The following is a 21698-nucleotide window of genomic DNA, read 5'->3' on the forward strand; positions in this document are numbered from 1 at the left end:
GTGACTGGGAAGAAAGGAATGATAAAAAATATTTGGATTTTTAATATTTAGTATTATTTAGGCTCTTCGTAAGTTCTGTCCATATTCACATTCTTTGTTGGATAATTTGGCCAACTGTAGTTCCATTGAATTATTACTTGGTTAGAAACATTACTAGATACCATGAAAAATTAAGTTTCTGTGCCCTCCTTTAATTTTGTATAATTGATTTTGACTTGACCACACAGTTGTATGAGCCATTTATTGAGTTGACTATATGCTTCAAGGCTGATACATTTGCTGTACCTTCATAGTACTTGACATGTTTCCTTTAGTTTTGAAGGCTTGTCTTCAATGTCACAGACTAAAAGAGGAGTGGATATAGGAGGAACCCACTCCCAGAATCTTAACATTTATTTATTCCTTCCTGCTGTGCTGCAAATTAAGAAAACAATTTTGAAACTATCTTAAAGCCAACTTTTAGAACATAAGTTGGTAATCACCTGGACATAGAAATTTTCTAATTTCATAGGGGTTTTTTTTGCTTGTCATTTTGATTGAATGTGCTTATTTATTTTCTCGTTAGGCTTAAAATCAGTAGATGGGCAGTTAGGACAGATTATAAGGAATAGTATATCTATCTCCAGGGTACACATTATTATTATTTAAACTATTTTTAAGTCACTTTATTTCTGGGCCTTAGTAGTAAATTGTTTCCATTTTAAGAAAATGCCACAGTACAGTCAGGTTTGAACAACTTACAGTAACAAAGCTGAGGAATGTGCAGCTTATTATTAGGGAGGTCTTAAAGGATGTGGTTGTGTCCATGAGAACTGCATTTACTCAGGAAAAGGATTTAAATTGTGTCCAAAGAAGTTTAGGTTAGGCTTTAGAATTGTTTCTGTTGTGAAAGAGGTCACAGACTGAATGTTTTTAAGAGTAAAGGTAGATAATGTTCTGCTTTGATTTCACTTAGTTCTTCCTGAAAGTGTAACCATGACCCTTTGAGAAACCTTTCAAGTCCTATTTTTCTATGAGTAAATTTGAAATGTTTCAGATGGCATGCTTGATAAGGAGCTTAATGAAGATTTATTGTACCAAGGACATATAATTTGATTCTTCATTCACCTGTCTTGGAACTCGAATGCATTGCATAGTACTTACCATAACATCATGCGGTATGAAACACTGAGGAGAGTTGTAAGAAAATATTCAGATTTGATCTAGTGGATATTTGAAAATAGTTTCTTTAGTGAAAAATGTTACTTGTTAAGTGTTACCTTAGTGGACTTCGCAGTAATAAAGATTAAAAAAAACCATGTAATAGGAAAAAGTTCATTTTTCAGTAAAAAATATGACTAAAGTAAATATAGGTATAAAGGTATAGAAGCAGAGGAACTGGAATGCTTTTTCTAAAGGGAGTTTTCTGTGGCATTTCTTAAAATTTAAAAATTAGAACAGGCTTATCTGTGGGATGCCTAACCAGGTTTAATCTAGTGGGCCAGGGAAGTATTTTCATCATATGTACTATGGTAATATATTTACATATTTATTTGTTTGTTCAACTCAGAAAATCTAGATGTCACTCTTAAAGGAAAGGATGAATATCTCGTGTTAAAATACAGGAAGAGAAAGGGAGTGGTTAAGAAAGGTACTCTCCTGGGCCACCCACACTCACTCAAGTAAGGAGGAAAGTACTTCTAGTAAGAGTTTCCCTAAGATCACTCTCTTGGTTTTCTTGAGAGTGCTTCACATTTTATCTTAAGAGCATATGGAGTTTATTTCATAGGTAAATATACACTTCTGCAGATATAAATAAGAGAAGTATAGAGTAGCATGATACTGTGTATAGGGAGTTATAACCCCTTCTCTGTTGAAGCCTGTACTCCGTTACATACTATAAACTATTTGTGTGACCTGGGGCAAGTTACTTAACTTAAACGCATTTTCTCTTATCTTAAGATATATCAGGATTGTGTTTATTCCAAGCACCTAAAAACTCTACTGGCTTGGCGTAAACAGTATAGATTAATTAATCTCTGCTTTCATATCAAGAAGTATTTAGGATTATCCAGTTCATCTGAAAATCTTGTTGCCACTTTCTGATATCTGGAATACAGTCATTTCTCACTATTACAGTAGTAGCCCACATGCTAGAATTAACTGCAGCAGGCTCCTCATTCGTTTCTGTTCCCATCCTTGAGCCTCTACTCTTTTAGTGCAGCAGTCAGAACTGTCCTCTTAAAATATAAATCAGATCATCTTCCTCGTTTCCTGTTTCACTCCCTAAAAGCCTAGTCCTTATAATGGCCTGGGAACCTTACATGCCGTGCCCTGCTCACTCCTCCCTGCTTGATCTCCTGTGCTCCTTGATCACTCTGCTCTAGGCCACACTGATGGTTCTGCTGCTTCTCAAAGATCCTTGGACTTTAAGAAACCTTGGCGTTTTCTCCCTGTCCTCTCCCACTGCCTAGAAAGCTTTTGTTCTCAAGTGTCTGCATGGCTAATTCCCTTCCCTCTATTATTTTTATTTTTTTAAATTATTTTTTTAATGTTTTATTTATTTTTGAGAGAGAGGGAGACACAGAATCTGAAGCAGGCTCCAGGCTCTGATCTGTCAGCACAGAACCCGACGCGGGGCTTGAACCTACGAGTTGTGAGATTATGACCTGAGCCAAAGTCGGAAGCTTAACCGACTGAGCCACCCAGGCGCCCCTCCCTTCCCTCTTTTAATTTTAAATGTTCAAGTATCCTCTTTCCAGTGAAGTATGTTCTGATCATTGGCTTTATTCTGACCTTAAGACAATTCTCTTTGAATTGTCCCCAGCCATTCCTTATACACTTGATCTCATTTGCTCTACTGTACTAGCTAGCCTCTTTTTTCCAAGCTTTTGCCAGCAGGTTACATACTATGTAATTTATATGTTTATTATATTTATAGTTTATGATCAGTCTTCTCTTATGAAAATACAGTTTTCTCTCATATTCTGAGTGTTCAGAACAGAAGGTGACATGCAGTTAGTCAATGCTTAACAAATATTTGGTTAATCCACAAGTGAATGGCATCAAAGCCCAGGTTCTTTCTGCCCTCCTGTTCTTTCATTTGTTAGCACATGTGTTTGAGTTTCAAGCAAGAGAAATATTTTTAACTTTATCCCTCTCAATTTTGTGTAACCTGCTTTATTTTGTTTTTTTCTTTAAGTCAGTCAGTCAGAACTTAAAACCCTAAGTGATTCTTCTAAATTTATCAGTAGCCTTTCCTTGGAGCAAATCTGAAGAACTACTTACTGTCTCATGTTAAGTGTGAGACTTACTTGTCAGTATTTCCATTGTGGCTTCCATTTCTCTCTTCCTTCAAATGTTTCTCTTTCTCCCTGTGCCTCTTTTTAGGTCTTCTCCCTGTATTCTTTTCCTCTTTTTGTTCTCCATCTGTCCTTTATTTATCTCCAACCACGCTGACCTTAATTCTGAATTGGTGAATATTTACAAATATTCATTAATTTGAAATATGTCTTAAGATGCTCAATAGCACTCATCACCAGGGAAATGCAGATTAAAACTACAGTGACATATCACCTCACATATGTGAGACTAGCTAAAATCAAGAAATCAGGAAACAAGTGTTGGCAAGAATGTAGAGAAAAAGGAACCCGTTTACACTGTTGATGGGAATGCAAACTGGTGCAGCCACTCTGGAAAACAGTATGGAGGTTCCTCAAAAAGTTAAAAATAGAACTACTCCATTCCAGGAATTGCACTATTGTGTATTTTCCCAGAAAATACAAAAGCACTTATTCAGAAGAATATATGCACCCCTGTGTTAATTGCAGCATTATTTATAATATGGAAGTAGCCCAAGTGTCAATGGATAGATGAATGGATAAAGATGTGGTGTTAGTGTATGGATAAAATAGAATATTACTCAGCCATAAAAGGAAATGAAATCTTGTCATTTGCAACAACATGGATGGAGCTAGAGAGTATATTACTAAGTGAAATAAGTGAGAGAAAGAAATACAGTATGATTTTATTCATATGTGGAATTTAAGAAACAAAACAAATGACCAGAGGAGAAAAAGAAAGAGTAAGGAAAACCAAGAAACAGACTCTTAGATAGAGAACACACTGTTAGTTACCAGAGGGGCGGAGGGGGAAGGGGGTGAACTAGGTGATGGGGATTAAGAGTGCACCTACCTTGATGAGCACTGAGTACTGTATAGAACTGGTGAATCGCTGTGTACTACACCTGAAAGTAATACCACACTGTATGTCAACTATAGTGTGACTAAAATAACAAACTTCTAAAAAATGAAAAAATACAAATCCATGTGAACATAAGGATTATGAAAATGAAGGATATAGTTTCATGGCTTGTAAGAAATGGTGAAAGTTATAATGGTAGTAAGATTGATGTGAAAGAGAAAAAATGCAAATCCACTCATTCCTTTATTGTATAATTTAAAAAAAGCAACCCCCTTAGTAATTGTCATTTAAATATGCCTGTTGAGGGGCACCTGGGTGGCTCAATTGGTCAAGTATCCAACTTCAGCTCAGGTCATGATCTCACCTCATGGTTCAGTATGTGGGTTCAGACTCTGCTGACAGCTCAGAGCCTGGAGCCTGCTTTGGATTCTGTGTCTCCCCCTCTCTCTGCCCCTCCCCTGCTTGCACTCTGTCTCTAAAAAATAAACATTAGGATAAAAATTTAAAAAAAATAAAATGTGCCTATTAAGATAAGTAGAGTAGATTTTATGTACTATCAATTTGAAGAATAAAATTCCATTGTATATGATAGTCCTTTGCGACTTTAAGAAAGCAAGTAGCGATTGTAGTATTAAAAATAATTCTATTATAGTGTATGTATAGGATAGAATTCCATGTAGTAAATAAAAACACATTAGAGAATAGTATTTAATGATGTAGAAAGGTACCCACAACTGTTTTGCAAGAAAGGATACACAACTTACAAGTATAATGGTGTAATATTTTTGTGAAAACCAAAGTATCTTTGAGTTTGTGTGTATACATATACCCTTAGGAAAAACATTAAAAGGTAATTATCTCTGGCACAAAAAATCTGTCTTCTGTGTCTGTTCTTAATTTTAATTTTATGTAATCTTAATACTTCTAAAGAAATGGTTAACTGCTGTTTACTTCTGTGTAACCTAAGCTTAAGAAGTGAGGTTTTCTGTCTAGAATACCCCTTTCCAAGATGATGTCTCAGAATGCTAGTTATGGTAGGGTGAAAAAAGGAAAATCTAGACAATAAATTCTGTTACTGTAGGGTTTAGCAAAGTTAGATGGAGTTTTTTCCTACAGTGCTTCACACGCTGCTCTTACTTATGACTCCAAGAGAGGGCTATGTATGTAATATATTTCAGACTTTCTTGATTATAGAACCTCTTTTCCCTGGAATACTGAGAGAGACTAGCATTCTACAGAGCTCACGTTGGAAAGCCACTTTAGGCTATGAGTAGTGCTAGGCAATTACACTGCGGTTTGAATCCCTAGGATGTTCAAAGTTTGGGTGCGATATGTTTCATCTTCCTTCCTGCTTGTTCCTTTACAAATGTCTGAATACTTGCTGTTTGCCACTTGTGTGCACTCCCGTGAATAGCCTATGCAAACTGCTTTAAGCGGTACAAACAACCAAACGACCTAATAGTAGTGGAGAACTTGAGTATTCAGATCGTAAGTAAAATCCCCGTGGGAGTATACCAGCATTTCTTTAACAGAATTAGCATTCCTGTTGCATCTCGTTTTTAGCTTGACAATATTGGTAGTAAATTTTTTAAGCCACAGTGTAGATTGTTTTGCACATACCTGATAAATGCTCTATTTCTGTTACAGTGTTTTCTTACGTGGGCTAATGACTTGAATTTTAATTTATTTAAATTTATAAAAACAGAAGTTAACATTTCCGCCATGATAAAACTGTCATTTTAACTATCATGTAGAATTTGACTTCATAGAAGGTTACCATTGAGTTTAGAAACTTGAGGCATGTTTTATAATCTTATAGTGAGATAGAAGAAAATTAGTGATTGCCTTTATTTTGTAGATTTAGAATAAACATATTAACTGTGAGGATAAATACTGTAATTGAAATACTACGACATGTAATCATTAAGGAAAGAATTTTGCAGAACATGAGATTAGATAAGTAATCAAGAATCATTAAATAGTGGACTTTTTTCTTTTTATGAAAGTGTTAATTTATTATGGATGATGGAAATTTGGGCTTTTCTATTTTGTAAAGGAAAAATTACTAGAGTTGGGCTAATAGTGATTTAGCAAGGGTGTTTCTCTTTACTTTTCATTCTTATTTTATGTTGTGTCATATAAGAAAAACATGAATCAAAAGCTGATTTGATAATTTAGATCTGCTGACAAACAAAAAATCTGGTAGGTGTTTCTCTTTTTTGGTGATCACAGCAATAAAAAAAAAAAAGAGTTGGTGGAATATATATAGAGATACTGTGTTAGGACTCGGAATTAACAGATGGGACCATGGTCACTCCACCCAAAAATAAAATTATTCAACAAACTCATATACCTTTTTACAACTCTAATACTTTGCATTGAGAAGCTTAGTAAATTGTTTAACTTCTCCTGTATACCCCACCTCCACCACCTGCTATCCCTTTTTGTATATGCTGAATTTTCTTTTTTTTTAAAGTGTTTTTTTTTTTTTTTTTTGAGACAGAGAGAGAGAGAGAGAGAGAGAGAATGAGCAGGGGAGGGTCAGAGAGGGAGACCCAGAATCTGAAGACAGGCTCCAGGCTCTGAGCTAGCTGTCAGCACAGAGCTCGATGCAGGGCTCGAACCCACGAACCGTGAGATCATGACCTGAGCTGAAGTCGGATGCTTAACCAACTGAGCCACCCAGGCGCTCCTGTATATGTTGAATTTTCGAAAGATAAAAAGCTTTTTAATCACTAAATTTCTGTAAGAGTCTAAACAAGAGTAAAAGAAGACTGATATTCTAGGAGGCAGACCAAAGACATTGTTTTACCTAATTTTTAAAATTTTTATGCCTCTGTTGAAATAATAATTAAAATAAGGTGCTACTTGTAAATAATAAAAGAGAAATTTTATTCTTTAATCAAGGTATCTTCAAAGAACAGTAAAGCATCCAACTTTACTACAGGACCCTGACTTAAGGCAGTTCCTGGAAAGTTCAGAGGTATGATTTCTACTTTAAATTTTTGTATGATATGAGCATTCTTATTATTTTTGTTTCTCATTTTAATAATTTTTATAAAAATAGATGTTTGGTAAATAGTGGGATTATTGGATGGAATAAAATTATTATTATTATTTTTTTTTTTTTGGTTTAGTGTTTGTTTATTGCAAGAAAGTGCATTCATGGGTGAGAGGCAGAGGGAGAGGGAGAGAGAGAATCTTAAGCAGGCTCCGCACTGAGTGCAGAGCTGATGACATGGGGCTCAGTCTCATGACCGTGAGCCTTGAGCTTACTGTTTTAATAATTTAAATTGCTAGTAAAATAGCTTTTCTGCTTTGGTAACTGTGGGATGACTACTTTCTTTTTCAAAATTTTAAAACCAGATTAGAATGATCTCTAAACATTCCAATTCTGAATGCCCTAAATTGTTACTTAGGCATTGTGTTGAAATCAGTTTTGGGGGGCCTCCTTTTAGAGACAGTTAAATGTATTTTTATGTCAGCATTCTACTATTCTTACCAAGGTTCTGAAATGCAAATTTGACTTAAAAGAGCTTAAGGTATAACCAGTGCTGCTCCTTTCATTTGAGATGTTTAATACATTTGGGACTTGTAACAGTTTAGAGTAATAATTATTATTTGAGATTTTTAAAAAATTTACTAGAATCCTAGAATTTTTTAAAAATTTAGAATCCCACAATCCTAACTGAGCATAAGGAGATTTTTCTCGAGACTTTCTTCTTCCTTCCTTATAAACAAGTTTATTTCTGCAAGCAAACAGGTGGCCAGTGTTAAGGTACTTGACAATTTCTTAATATATTTTGACAAACAGAGTGTTGTTCCATCTAAATGTAAACGTGCAGAAGAAAAGCAAATGGAAAGTCTATTTTTTAAGTTTTCCTTTGAGAGTGTACAAGTAGTGTATTTGAGAAATTAGGTCTCACTATTGAAATGTGTGAGAGTGAAGAAAATACAGCCTCCTTTTTTTCTTTTCTTTCTTTCTTTTTTTTGGAGGGGGTGTGCAGTCCCTTTTGTGCCCAGTTAAACCTCCAGGCTTTTAACCGGTTTGTTTGCCCTTATTTGTCATTCAATTCCAGCTGCCGAGAGCAGTTAACACCCAGGCTCTGAGCGGAGCAGGAATATTGAGGATGGTGAACAAGGCTGCCGACGCTGTCAACAAAATGACAATCAAGATGAATGAATCGGATGCAGTAAGAGCTGATTTTTCGACTTGAATAATGAGATGAATTAATGAGCCCAACAATTGCATTTTAAAGCTGTACAAGTAGAAAATAGGATATTAATTTGCTTATTGAGTTCAGTCCTCAGTCACATCACTTGACTACCATGGTTATATATACACGGTTAATTTGTTGCTCTAAAACTAGGAGTGTGGCTTGCTATTGGTAACCTAATTTACAGTGGTTTGTTCTTGCTAAATTAGCTCCATTTTTCATTTTTTTCTCAGTGGTTTGAAGAAAAGCAGCAGCAATTTGAAAATCTGGATCAGCAACTTAGGAAACTTCATGCTAGTGTTGAAGCCTTGGTCTGTCATAGAAAAGGTTTGTTTGCCTCATTATTGATGTGAATTCAAATATTTTATTTACATTTTATTAGAATGCACATTCTGGAGTTCCTATAGAAGAGAGAACAATAGTTTGAGTGTTTTGTATTTCAACCTTGTTAATATTTTTTTGTTCTATTTTAACCTTAGTTTAGAAGTATAAAAATCCTGAGCTTATAAAAGTATATTTTAAAGTTTGGATTAAAGCTATTGTTCATTTGATTAATACTTTCTTAAACATTCTTATAGTTTAATGAGTGAAGATGCCTTATTAGTAACTGATACAATAAAAAATATCAGGTTAAAAATTAATATTTGAAATTTGTCTTTAAAAAATTTCTCTGTGCCTGCATTTCCTAGAAAAATATGGATTATTTCCTTCCTTTTTTGAACAAATTTAAAACATCTGGGGGACGGGCTGTTAAAAATTGATTTAAAAAATTTGAATTGTGTGTTTTAACTCCATGGTGAAGGTTTTGTTGTTTTTTAAGAATATGAGGATTTTAATGTTAGCTTTCTAAAATTCTAAGTAATTTGGTGTGTACCACTAGCAGTAATCCATTTTAGTAAAATAACTACAGAAATCTATCAGTACACTTTTATTGAAAGTAGTTTATAATAGCTTTTGCCATTTGTACTGCATCTCGTAGAGAATGACTTTATGGTTCTTTTAGAGAATATTATGTAATGTAGAGCAATTTCTGGACAGTGTATTATTAGGTTTTGGCATCATATAACCCTATAAACATCTGTGTCTGAAATGATTATGTTCAGAAATCTCTTTAGAGATTCTTAGTATTTCTAGCAAGCATTGTTCAAGCATTGTATACAAAGAAAAAATTAGATTTCTATGAATTATACAGTTCTCTGCAGTTTTACCTTGATATTTTTCCAGTTACCTAAGTATTTTCATTAAAAAATAGAAACCTTTTCAATTTCAAATAAATGTGTAAATTCAAAGGAAGTTTCATTTCAAAAAATGTAGTATCAACCAATTTAAGTGCTTCCAGTGCTTTCCAGATGTAAAAAATATTTTTTATCTTTTATAGGAATACACAAAACAGCACTATAGGATGAAGGGGGAGGCAGATTATTATATTATTAAACATAGTTCACCCCTTGGGAATATAGCTAGTGGTTCTTCTTAATTTTTCTTTAACGTTCTTGTAATTTTCCATAGGGCTCTGAGCATTTGGCGTTTATGCCAAAGGCATTTTAATGACTGGTTGTTTTACGTTAATTATTCTAAAATAATTATTTGAGCAATAAGTGAATAGATAAAATTTTAGAAAGTAGAAAAATCAATGCATTATTTAAAAACTTTACTAGCGAACAGTAAAAGTGAATACTTGTTTATTTCAGAACTTTCAGCCAACACAGCTGCCTTTGCTAAAAGTGCTGCCATGTTAGGTAATTCTGAGGACCACACTGCTTTATCTAGAGCTTTGTCTCAGCTTGCAGAGGTGGAGGAGAAGATAGACCAGTTACATCAAGAACAAGCGTTTGCTGACTTTTATATGTTTTCAGAACTACTTAGTGACTACATTCGTCTTATTGCCGCAGTGAAAGTAAGCCTTATTTTGCGATCTTCCTTGAATTTTTCTCACTTCAGTGGTTTGCTTTTAAGAAGAATTTGGTTATCTATTCAGCATGGATTTAAGTGTGCAAGTTCTGTATTCTGCCAGGACATTTTGACTTCAAGGTGATGATTTGTAGCCCAATATTTTCTCCCACTATGACTTGGACAATATGGTAGATAAACCTGATGTTTTTAAGAGGTGTAAGAAATGCGAAATAAGGTAAAGCCCCAGTACACATTTACTTACATACTTACATATACAAGCTTGCAACTAGCTGATAGCATTTATTTGTTCATTCTAGCTTGAACTAAAACTAGCCACGGACTCTGTTATCATTAGTAAAGGTATAACAGGAAGCAGAACAAAACCAGAGCGGATTGTGGCATAAATATATTCAGTGGTGGCTTTCAGCATTCATCTTGAACTAGAAGCAAACATTCTTTGCATACATTGAAATGTGTAGTCACTACATATTTATAGCTGACATGGGACTAGATTAGATAATAAAGTGTGTTATCTTGTGGCAATGTTTAAGGATGAACAGTGAAGTTTCTGAATAGTTGGGAAAGTAATCGAGTCAACTAATGAAAATTAGTTTTTTACAGTAGTTAAATCAAAGTGAAGTCATCTATCCTCTGTTTCAAAAGGTATTTAAGACCTTACGGTGTCATTTGATTATTTATATGAGCATATAATTGTCATAGTGTCGAGGAACTAGGAATTTATCTTTTACTTTGAATTCAGACAGAAAGTTAATGAGACCTTGTTCCTTGCTTTCTTATGCAACATTTTTTCAGTTAAAGTCTGTGATCATTTTAGTATTAATGTATCGTCAGATCATTGATACACTGCATATTTATTTATGATCCTCTTCTCAAGCTAATGATGACAATCATTGCCAGAGAGTTCTTAGCTCTAAAGAATGGTGCTATCTTGGGATTGGTAACATTAACAGTTTTGTTTGTATTGACTCTTGGGCATTAGTCTTTATATTCCTGGTGGTTAATTTTGCTTTTCAGTTATTTAAATTAATATGGGTAATAGTTATTAGATTATACTTAATTGTATATGGGCACCTTGTGATATGCAGAAATCCATTTCAGACATAATGGTTCCTGTTTTTCTCCATCCATTCTCACCTCGTTCCAGAACTCGCACTAGCATGAGGGCTGCTGTAAAAAAGTAGAGCACCTTTCAGAATACCTGTGGATCCAAAAAGGGAAGCCGGGTAGGGTCTGTAAGAAGGAGTGCCTGCTGAGAAGCGCTCACCCAGGAGTTCACTCTCTGAGCCCTCACCTGGGCTGGCCCTGTGCAGCCTCAGTTTCCTGCTGTATTTGTACATTTTCTGAAATTCATTTAAGTTCATGTTTTGCCGGATAACATTGACACCAAAAGATATACCACAATCAGTGGAGTTTGGGAGATAATTTGTACAGTTCCCTGTCTTACAGATTGAGAGAGCATTAAAATGCTCATAACTGTCTAGGAGTAAAAAATAAAATAAAACACTTAATTTTATTTAATCCCGAGATTTATAAATTCATAAGAACAGGAGTTCTTTTCCACTTAATATCATTTTACGTAAATGAAACAGACTTTGAGAAGAACTGAATTACTGATTCATTGACTAAAAGAAAGTTAAAGAGCTATGCTTAAGTTATATCTTGAAGTAAATTAAGCTCTTTCACATTGGCTTTGTGTTTTCTGTTGAAACCTAGCCCAGGTCAGCTTCACCAAAGAGTTGAGAAATTATGGAATAGATTGAGAGGGAATTTTCTGGTCTTTATGTTTGGTTTGGTTTTTGTTTTAAACTGATTTATTTGTATTTGAAAACATGTTCCATGGATGTAATAAATCTAACAACCCAAAAAGGTCAAGTTCAGGAATGCCTGGGTGGCTCTGTCAGTTAAGCGTCCGACTTTGGCTTGGTTCACGTCATGATCTCGTAGTTCCTGGGTTCAAGCCCTGTGTCGGGCTCTGTGCTCATAGCTTGGAGCCTGGAGCTCTACTGGAGACTACTTTGGATTCTGTGTCTCCTCTCTCTGCTCCTCTCCTGCTCGCTCGCTCACTTACTCGCTCTCTCAAAAATAAATAATAAAAAAAATTTTTTTTAAAAAAAGGTCATGTTCTTCTCTACCCATTGCCACTAGTCTCGTTCCTCAAATGCTGTTACATTCTTATATGTCTTTACAGAATTAGCTATGTGTGTGTATGATGCTAATTTTCTTTTTTATTCCCTCCTTCCTTTCTCTTCTTGTCTTTCTTCATTCCTCCCTACATCTCTTCGTTTTTGCAGAAGGAGCATACTATATGCACTGTTCCTTGCCTGCTTTTTTCACCCCCTCCATTTTGGACAAGGGTTCATGTTAGCCTCTGTAGTTATGTTACATTCTTTTTAAGGTTTGCTTTGTAGTCTATTAGATAGCCTCAGTCTAGTTGTAAATATCAAGTTTTTTGAAAATTACTCTTTGGACATAAACTTCCTAGAAGTAGATAGAGTTGCTTGGCCAAAGGGTATGTGAATTTTAAATTTCAGTAAATATTCTCCTATCACTGTCCTAAGAGATTATACTTCTTCTACTCCCATCATGTTATGAGTTCCTTCTCCCTCCCCCAAAATGAAGGTGTTTTTTGGTATAAGTTTTCATTTCTTTAGTCACTATGAATTTAAGCCTCATGACAAATGTTAAGCCATTTCCATGTCTTTTTGTATATATGTGAACTCTTCATGTCCTGTGCCGTTTTATTTTGTTTTTTGTTTTCTGTATTTCTAATAGCTATTTAATACTACCAGCCCTTTGTTTTCATCCATATTGAAAATACTTTTCTGATGATAATTTTGAAGCTAAAAGTACTTGGAGAATTAGAGTATAGAGCTGAAGTGGGGAAGGAACTAAGCCCATCCATCTCCAGTATTACCTAAGCCTGGTCATGTATCCAGGAAACTCCTGCTTTCCCCTTTGCACAGGGCATGGCCTCTCACCTGTAGGACTCCACAGTTTGGCCAGTACTCTTACCTAACACATGTTAAGCATTGGACTTGTTGCATGCATTCTCATGTATTGGCTGCCTGTGAACCCCTGAAGTAGGGTCAGTGAAGACGTGGCTTTCAGTATGCTTTGCACTAGAATTCTTCATGAAGAATCCTCATAGAGAATGTCAACTTATAAACTATATAAATACCTTTTAAACCCACTAGATGGGTTCCCTAAAGAGTTGAAAAGCTTCATTTTGTGGCTGTGAGTAATCAGCATCCTTTGAGGACTCCAGGAAGCTGAGAGGCATACTTTCAGAATCACTGAATTAGAATGTGATAATAAATAAAATTAAAACTAGGAGTGCGTGGGTGGCTTCGTCAGTTGAGCATCTGACTCTTGATGTCAGCTCAGGTCTTGATCTCAGGGTCATGAGTTTAAGCCCTGTGCTGGGCATGAAGCATAAAACTAAAAAAATTTTAATTTCAAAAATTAAAATTAAAATTGTAGTGTCATGGTAGGCCAGGAAAAGTGTTCCACAACTGTGGTCTTGTCTGACCTAGACCCATTTGCACACAGATATATAACATAAATTGGCAGAGGGGTGGAGGTCCAGAGTGGATCATGAGTATCATCTGTCTCCCAGGAGAAGCTGGTTCTCCCGGGGCAGACTAGCTTCTAGACATCCAGGACAAGCATTAAGTTGTAATCTAATTGATATTTTCTTACTTTTTTATTCTTTACTTATATTAGAGAGAGAGACAGACAGACAATGTATGAGCGGGAAGGGGCAGAGAGATAGAGACAGAGACAGAATCTGAACCAGGCTCCAGGCTCTGGGCTGTCAGCATAGAGCCTAACACGGGGCTTGAACTCTTGAGGTGTGAGATCATAATCTGAGCTGAAGTTGGATGCTCAACTGAGCAACCCAGGCGCCCCTAAATGATTTTTAAGGTAGCATTTCTAGAATATCAAGTGTGGTTTTGGTCCCTTTTTTCTTTTTCGATTATAAGGGTAGGAAGACAAATGAAAAGTTATTGCTCTGTAGAGCTGAGATTAATTTTTTCTTTCTGATTATAAACCTGCTTCAATAGTTTTAACTATATTTTAGAGCTATATCTGTGCCACAATAAACATGATGGTTCTGGAGTCTTAGGAGATAATAAATTGGGCAGGGATTAATTTAGTTTAAATTACTATCTCGCCAGTTTATATATATTGAGAACTTAAGCAAGTGTTGAAATTGAAGGGCATTTTGTTTAGCTTTTGCCATGTATTCATACATATTTTAACGATCAAATTGTTACTAAATAGAGGAGTTTATAAATGAGGAGCTGATGTGGCCCTCTTGCGCTAAAGACTAGAAATAAAAGCTTAAGTTTCGGTGTTATGTGTAGGGGGTGAGTAAGGGGCAAGTATTGTTTGTTTTAAATGGTGGCTTTCTGTATCTCCTTATGGTAAACATATTGTTTTTATTGTTTTTCACCCAATTTGGCTGAAGCAAAATTAAGTTATAATAAATGCCTTGAGATACCTGGGTAGCTCACTTGGTTGAGTGCCTGACTCTTGATTTTGTTTCAGGTCATTATCTTACAGTTCTGGTGTCAAGCCCTGGGTGAGCTCCACGCTGATAGCACAGGGCCTGCTTGGGCTTTCTCTCTCTCTCTCTGTCTCTCTCTCTCTGTCTCTCTTTCTCTCTCTGCCCCTCCCCCCTCTTGTGTGTGCACACGCGTGCTCTCTCGCAAATAAACATTTAAAATAAAATAGAGTCTTAAGGACAATGTCTTTTAGCTATAAGAAAAGCAGATGAGATACCTGAGTGGCTTAGTCAGTTGAGCATCCGACTTAACGCTCAGGTTCGCAGGTTTGAGCCCCACATTCAGAGCCTATCTCTGCCCCTGCCCCACTTGTGTGCTCTCTCTCTCTCAAAAATTAAACATGAAAAAAAAATTTATTTTAAAGCAAAGGAGACAGTAAGATTTACTCAGTAATATGAAAAGAGAAATTATGTGAGATGACAAAAAGTAACAAAGTGGTGGCACCTGGGTGGCTCAGTTGATTGAGCATCCGACTTCAGATCAGGTCACGATCTCACAGTTCATGGATTCAAGCCCTGAGTTGGGCTCTGTGCTGACAGCCAGAGCCTGGAGCCTGTTTGGATTCTCTGTCTCCTCCTTTTTCTGCCCCTCCCCTGCTCATGCTCTCTCAAAAATAAATATGTGTTAAAAAAAATTTTTTTTTTAAACTGAACAAAGTGGATTTAAATACCTGAAATAAGATGCTTTGACTTATCAGTTTCCTTAGGATATCTTTTGTCCTGGTTAATTTGAAACATGCAGGGTATTTGGGGAAAAAACACTTTGGTTTTTAGTTAATTTGGAGGGTTTTTTTTTTGATGCTGTTGCCCACATTTTTGAAATACGTGGTGATATAAATGCAGTCCAACTATGGTTTTTTCCCATGTTACTATGTTGTTGTTATTTGTACTTTTAGTATAAATCTAGGAGTTCTAATTTATTTGTATGTGGTTTTTAGAAGTAATTGGTAATAGTACCTGCTAATTCTTAAATATCTGCTCGGTTAGTCACTGTGCTACCTAGATTTCATTTTATTTCCAGTCCACTAACATAGATCTCTTTTTCTTCCTTCTATATCTGGGGAATCTATGGCTTATGGAAATTAATTTACCCAGGATCATACAGTGACCAAGCTAGTATTTGAATCCAAATTTGATTTGTTCCAGATCCTATATTTTTATGATGTATTATCTCTATACTTTTCTCTTCAGCAAGTCCCTATACGGACATGGATTTATTTACTATTTCTTGATCCAAAAAGTTCTTTATTGGGGATAATGAAAATAACTCTGGTTTAGTGCTTTCTGGTTCACCCAGTGTATTAACACTGGCTTCATCTGTTCAGTTAGTTCTAAAGTAATACAAATGCATCCCCAACATCAAATGAGAGAAGGATTTATTATTACAGTCTCCCATCCTGTCCATCCTATCCTTCATGTGTTTTCATGAGATTCTAATTACTCTCTGATGTTCATATTTCTTTCTTCCATCCACTTGCTCTTACTTTGCCAAACTCCTTGATAGAATAGCAGATTGGTTGACTTGGTCTGTTACCATCTCTTGGTCTGGTTTTCATTTGGTCCTGCCTGCCTGATGTGTGTGTGTGTGCTTGTGTATCACACACATTCATTTTCCCTGTTCATCTTGTGGAGGACTGTCTCTTTTGTTGTTGTTGTTATACCTTTACTTTTTAATTGCTTTGCCTTTATTTGCTGTGGGTCATCTTTTCCACATTTTTACTTCCTGTTGTCGTATGGAACATTTTTTTTTATTTTATTTTTTCTCAATTTCTCTTTTTTTTTTTTTCAATTTCAGGCCTATTTCCAACACTTATATCTGCTTTTGATATTTTTTAAAAAATATTTTTATTTATTTCTAGGAGAGAGAGAGAGACAGCGTGAGCAGGGGAGGGTCAGAGAGAGAGGGAGTCACAGACTGAAACAGGCTCCAGGCTCTGAGCTGGCAGTCAGCACAGAGCCCGACGCGGGGCTCGAACCCACGAACCGCGAGATCATGACCTAAGCAAAAGTCGGACGCTTAACCGACTAAGCCACCCAGGCACCCCTGCTTTTGATATTTTTTAGTAGGAAAACTTACAGGGTAGATATGATACCAGCCTTTTTCCATTAAAGAAATCTTTCCTCAAAAAAGTCTGTTAGAAACTTATTACAAGCCAAATTTAAAACCTGAATGGCTAGTGAAATGCATCGCTGTATGTAGTTTCTATTTATTTACTCAGAGCTCTTCTGTTTCACCTAATCACAGGGACTTGTTTTTGCTTTTAAAGAAAGGAATACAGAAATTTTATTTTTTATTGGCATGTCTATTTTCATTATCTTAGCATATGAGAATGACATTTAAAATACTTGTTTTTATTGTTTTCAGTACTACTGAATTTCAAGTATTATGAAAGTATTTCAGTGTTAACTCTCATTTAATAGCTTTATGTCGTTCACTTACAGGGTGTGTTTGACCATCGAATGAAGTGCTGGCAGAAATGGGAAGATGCTCAAATTACTTTGCTCAAAAAACGTGAAACTGAAGCAAAAATGATGGTTGCTAACAAACCAGATAAAATACAGCAAGCTAAAAATGAAATAAGAGAGGTGATTAATATAAAGTGCTTTATTTATCACTTTACTCAAATTTTCCATGAGTCATTCATATATGCATAATTTTTCATAAATTTTTTTCTGAACCATTCAACACTAGCCATTTCTCCATAATTTTATGAACTGTGTTAGAATTACTTTACCATTTTGAACATCATTAAAATCTCCAGCGCCCTTTGTTACTTACACACAATTATTATGGAGTGGATAAAGAAGTACACAAGGAAAGAATTAAATTAACCTTTCATTAATAATTAACACATTGCTTTTGAGATGGTTAATTTGATTTCAGATAATTACTTATTTTATGTCTAAAAGTAGTTTTAGAGCATAAACTTGCCCCATATTTAGCTTTGCAAGCAACATTATTCCCCATATATATGTACTATATATAATATTTTAGTAAATTTGTATAAGTTTATTATAATTTATACACTTTTTTTGCCATGCTTCAATAAGGAAATTGAAGAGGTAGGACAACCTTTATATTATTAAAAGTAAATGTACCTGCTCTCTGAAGAGTATGTACCACTGTTTTGGTTACGTAGTGGGGAAATACCATTTCATTGCTAAAGTCTTCAGTTATTTTATTTTAGCTGTTTCATTGGTCACTGATCACATGTTTCGTTGTTTTTGTACTGAATTTAATGTTGACCAGTAGGTCTTCAGTAGACCGTAATTCCACACTTTTTTTTTTAATCTGAACATTTTACTATTAAAAAATGTTTTTTAAATGTTTGTCGTATACTTTTCTTAATTTGAAGTATTTCCATGGGCATATAAATTGTGAAGAATACACATTCTTGAACTTGGCAGAATAATTTTGATATATTATGGAATAGTTGATGATATCAAAAAGAGCACTGTTGAATCATTTCATAGTGAATTTTATACTCAAAATGCTTTCATCTATCTTAGTTATATATAATCAAGCTATGGAGATTGTCATTGATTAAGTACTAAAATATCCTTATCTTGAGTAAATGTGACAGTGAAATATTAAAGAAAATTAAGCTGATAGGTGTTTCTTCTCTCAGAAGTTAGATGTAAGTTTGAATGACCCTGAAACGGGCTTTGCCAGTAGTGAGCTTCCTCAGGGTTTATAGACCTTATATTAAATGAGCTAGTTTTATAATTTTTTCCTGACAAGACTTATAAATTTGTGCATTTTTGTTTGTTTTCATTAGTGGGAGGCAAAGGTACAACAAGGAGAAAGAGATTTTGAACAAATTTCTAAAACAATTCGAAAAGAAGTGGGAAGATTTGAGGCGAGTATAATGATTTTACACTTGTCCCAACAATGTGGTCATTTCTTTTTTTTTTTTTTTGCTATTATTTTGTAGTAAAGTCAAATTTAGTTTTATAACTAATGGACTTCTTCTTCATGTATTGCACTACAGAAAGAACGAGTGAAAGATTTTAAAACTGTTATTATCAAGTACTTAGAATCATTAGTACAAACACAGCAACAGGTAAGCTCATTTTATAATAACTTATTTTGTAACTTATAAACTTCTTCTCAGACTTACGTTGGTAAACTTTTTCACTTTAAACATGTCTGTGAAAGGAGGTTTTAAATGTCCGTGAAAGGAGGGACAAGAAGCGGGGTAGAGAAACTTAATGATCGCAGAGGACAGAGTTACCGGTGGTTAAATTGGAAAGCCTCATGTCCTCTGTGCCTCTGCTCGCCATCACCGGACGAGATGCCCTCTTCCCAGCGTTAGGTGATGAGACCCTCGCTGCACAGCCTTTCCCTTGTCCTGTCTTCCTAGCTTGACTCCCCTTGTGGTCACGGCTGTTTGGTACATCCTTACAGTAAACCCTCTTCCATCACAGGCCTCCACGGAGACACTAGCGGATTTAAGGGTGGGGGGTGTTATTTTGGTCTCTGTTTTATTTTGTGTGTGGTTTGTCATGATTGTGTGTCACAGGTGGCATTCGTCTCCTTCACCAGAGACCAAAGACCATGGGTTTTAGTTAAATTCTATAATAAGAAAATAGTAGTTTTTCCCCCCTATATTCTCTAGTATAAATGTGAATAATCAAATTATTTAATGGCTTGAATAAAAGGATTTCTTTCTCCAGTTTTAAAATATATAGATTAGAAGCTTGATTATGTAATACATAATAGAATGTTTTTTAATTGAGTGATGACATCATATCTTCAAATTATATTTAGTCTTTAAATTCTTAATTCACCAAGTTAGATTTTTTAAATATGACAATTTACATGAACTTGTTTTTAATGGAATCATTTTAAAAATAACTTCAGTATATTTACACTTTGGTTAATTCTGTGGACTATTAAAGAAACACTGGCAGCTAATCCTTCCAGTTTCAAAAGAGATTGCACATCCCTTTCTTTCCTCGCTGGTGGTTTCTTTTCTTGCTCCTTTTTTTTCCCCCATTCTTTTTGGCTAACATAAAATGAATACCCTCTGATCAGGATGTTACCACTTCATATTGGAAAAGTTTATTGCAGTTTTATTAATTAAGGTAGTCTCATTTTAATTTACATTAACAATCTGTTTCTGCATACAATTCCACGTAAGCCAAAAAAATCTTAACTTTTAAGGTATTTTAAAAATTATATTGTTTACATCAAAAACTGAAATTAGCCAGTGGTAATTGATACTTTAAGTCATTTACACATGAAATCTATTGACAGACTTCAGTTAGGAAAATGTAAGTGATCCCATTTAGAACCAGACTTTAGTAGGGGCTCCTGGGTGCCTCAGTCAGGTAAGCATCCAACTTCAGCTCCCAGTTTGTGGGTTCGAGCCCCACATCGGGCTCTGTGCTGACAGCTCAGAGCCTGGAGCCTGCTTTGGATTGTGTGTCTCCCTCTCTCTCTCTGCCCCTCCCCCACTTGTGCTCTCTCTCAAAAAGTAAGTAAACTTTAAAAAAAAAAGTTAGAACCAGGCTTTAATAAATGTTAGTCATTGTTAGCTACTTGTATATACATTTTTAAGTGCTGTAGGGAATATATGCAGATAAATGACAAAAAGGTAATTAGAATATCTTTGCTTATGATCCACAGCTGATCAAATACTGGGAGGCATTCCTACCTGAAGCCAAAGCCATTGCTTAGCGAGAAGATTTTCTGTTACGAAGACCTTGGATGTTTGTTCCAGTTATGCTGAATTCCACAGTGAAATCATTTAAAACCATCTAAATAAACCACTCTATATTTTATGAATTACANTCTGACATTTCAGTACAAGCTGCATGTCCTGACGCCCTCAGAACTCATGGTCTGTGGCATGACATTCTGCAATACTTTGCTGAATTGAACACTATCGTGTCTTAAATACCTGCACTAAACAGTGCACAGTAAGGCCAGAAAATTTTACATATTTTTTTCTTTACAATACATTCTGTAGTGCGTTTGCCCTCTTTACGGAGTGAATTATCAACACATTGATTAATGTTCACTTACACATTCCTGTACAGAAATTATGATTTTGTGATTACAGTAATAAAATGATATTCCTTGTGAAGTATTAGTAACAAATTATTTGGGTATATAAGCATATTAGAGATCTTTTAAAAGCATTTTCAATGGGAAGAAAATTTTGTTTCTAGATGTACATGGGTGATGTTATGATCCATTAATTTTTTTTAGTTGACAGAAAAGGCTGAACTCTTTTTGTTATAAATGACTAAATGAAGGTTAAGTTTTCTCCTGAAATCATCATAAACCAAAGAACATTTATCTTTTGATTCTACTCTGGGGTATGTTCTTGTCTTGAGTAAAGCAGAGAATGAATAATTGTCTTTGCTTGTTTTACTCCATCCCTATTACCAGTGTCCAATTTCGGAATTAGGGAAAAAAATGTATTGATGTGCTTCTGTGACAAGTCCTATGCTTTTGCTCATCTTCTGAGTCCTAAACTTTGCATAATTTAACTTATTCCTTGCCTTTTCCTTGTTTTTCATTTGTCATAACAGACAAAGAATGGTACCACACTAAAATCCCCTGTGATTTGGTGAATAACCATGAATAACATAAAGCATTTTACTTTGAAGTAAAATGGAATTGGTCTTTGGCAACCTTCTTACCTATTCTATATCCTGTTCAGATGGCTGTTATCTACTCCTTGATGCCAACGGAAGTTCAGGCTATGACCGGCATCGGAGTTGTTTGCATTTTTTAACATGTTCTTAAAGAAGCAGCTCACCACCTGCATCTCCCAGAGGAGACAGAGGTGGTACAGGTAACTGAG

At 35.2% G+C, this 21698-nt stretch overlaps 1 protein-coding gene across 1 annotated transcript in view; it reads left to right on the forward strand.

Annotated features, from left to right (window-relative positions):
• Window positions 1–20671, forward strand: part of SNX2 (sorting nexin 2) — a 54930-nt gene extending 34259 nt beyond the window's left edge. The window contains exons 8-15 of the mRNA XM_077753009.1: window positions 7090–7165; window positions 8262–8375; window positions 8633–8726; window positions 10091–10296; window positions 17323–17466; window positions 18660–18740; window positions 18873–18944; window positions 20513–20671. Of these exons, the coding sequence (XP_077609135.1) occupies window positions 7090–7165; window positions 8262–8375; window positions 8633–8726; window positions 10091–10296; window positions 17323–17466; window positions 18660–18740; window positions 18873–18944; window positions 20513–20563 (838 nt within the window). The 3' untranslated portion in view covers window positions 20564–20671. The remainder of the gene's footprint in view (window positions 1–7089; window positions 7166–8261; window positions 8376–8632; window positions 8727–10090; window positions 10297–17322; window positions 17467–18659; window positions 18741–18872; window positions 18945–20512) is intronic.
• The last annotated feature ends 1027 nt before the right edge of the window (window positions 20672–21698 follow it).

This window comes from Crocuta crocuta, unplaced genomic scaffold (genome assembly GCF_008692635.1).
Source record: "Crocuta crocuta isolate KB4526 unplaced genomic scaffold, BGI_CrCroc_1.0 scaffold377, whole genome shotgun sequence".
NCBI lineage: Eukaryota > Metazoa > Chordata > Mammalia > Carnivora > Hyaenidae > Crocuta > Crocuta crocuta.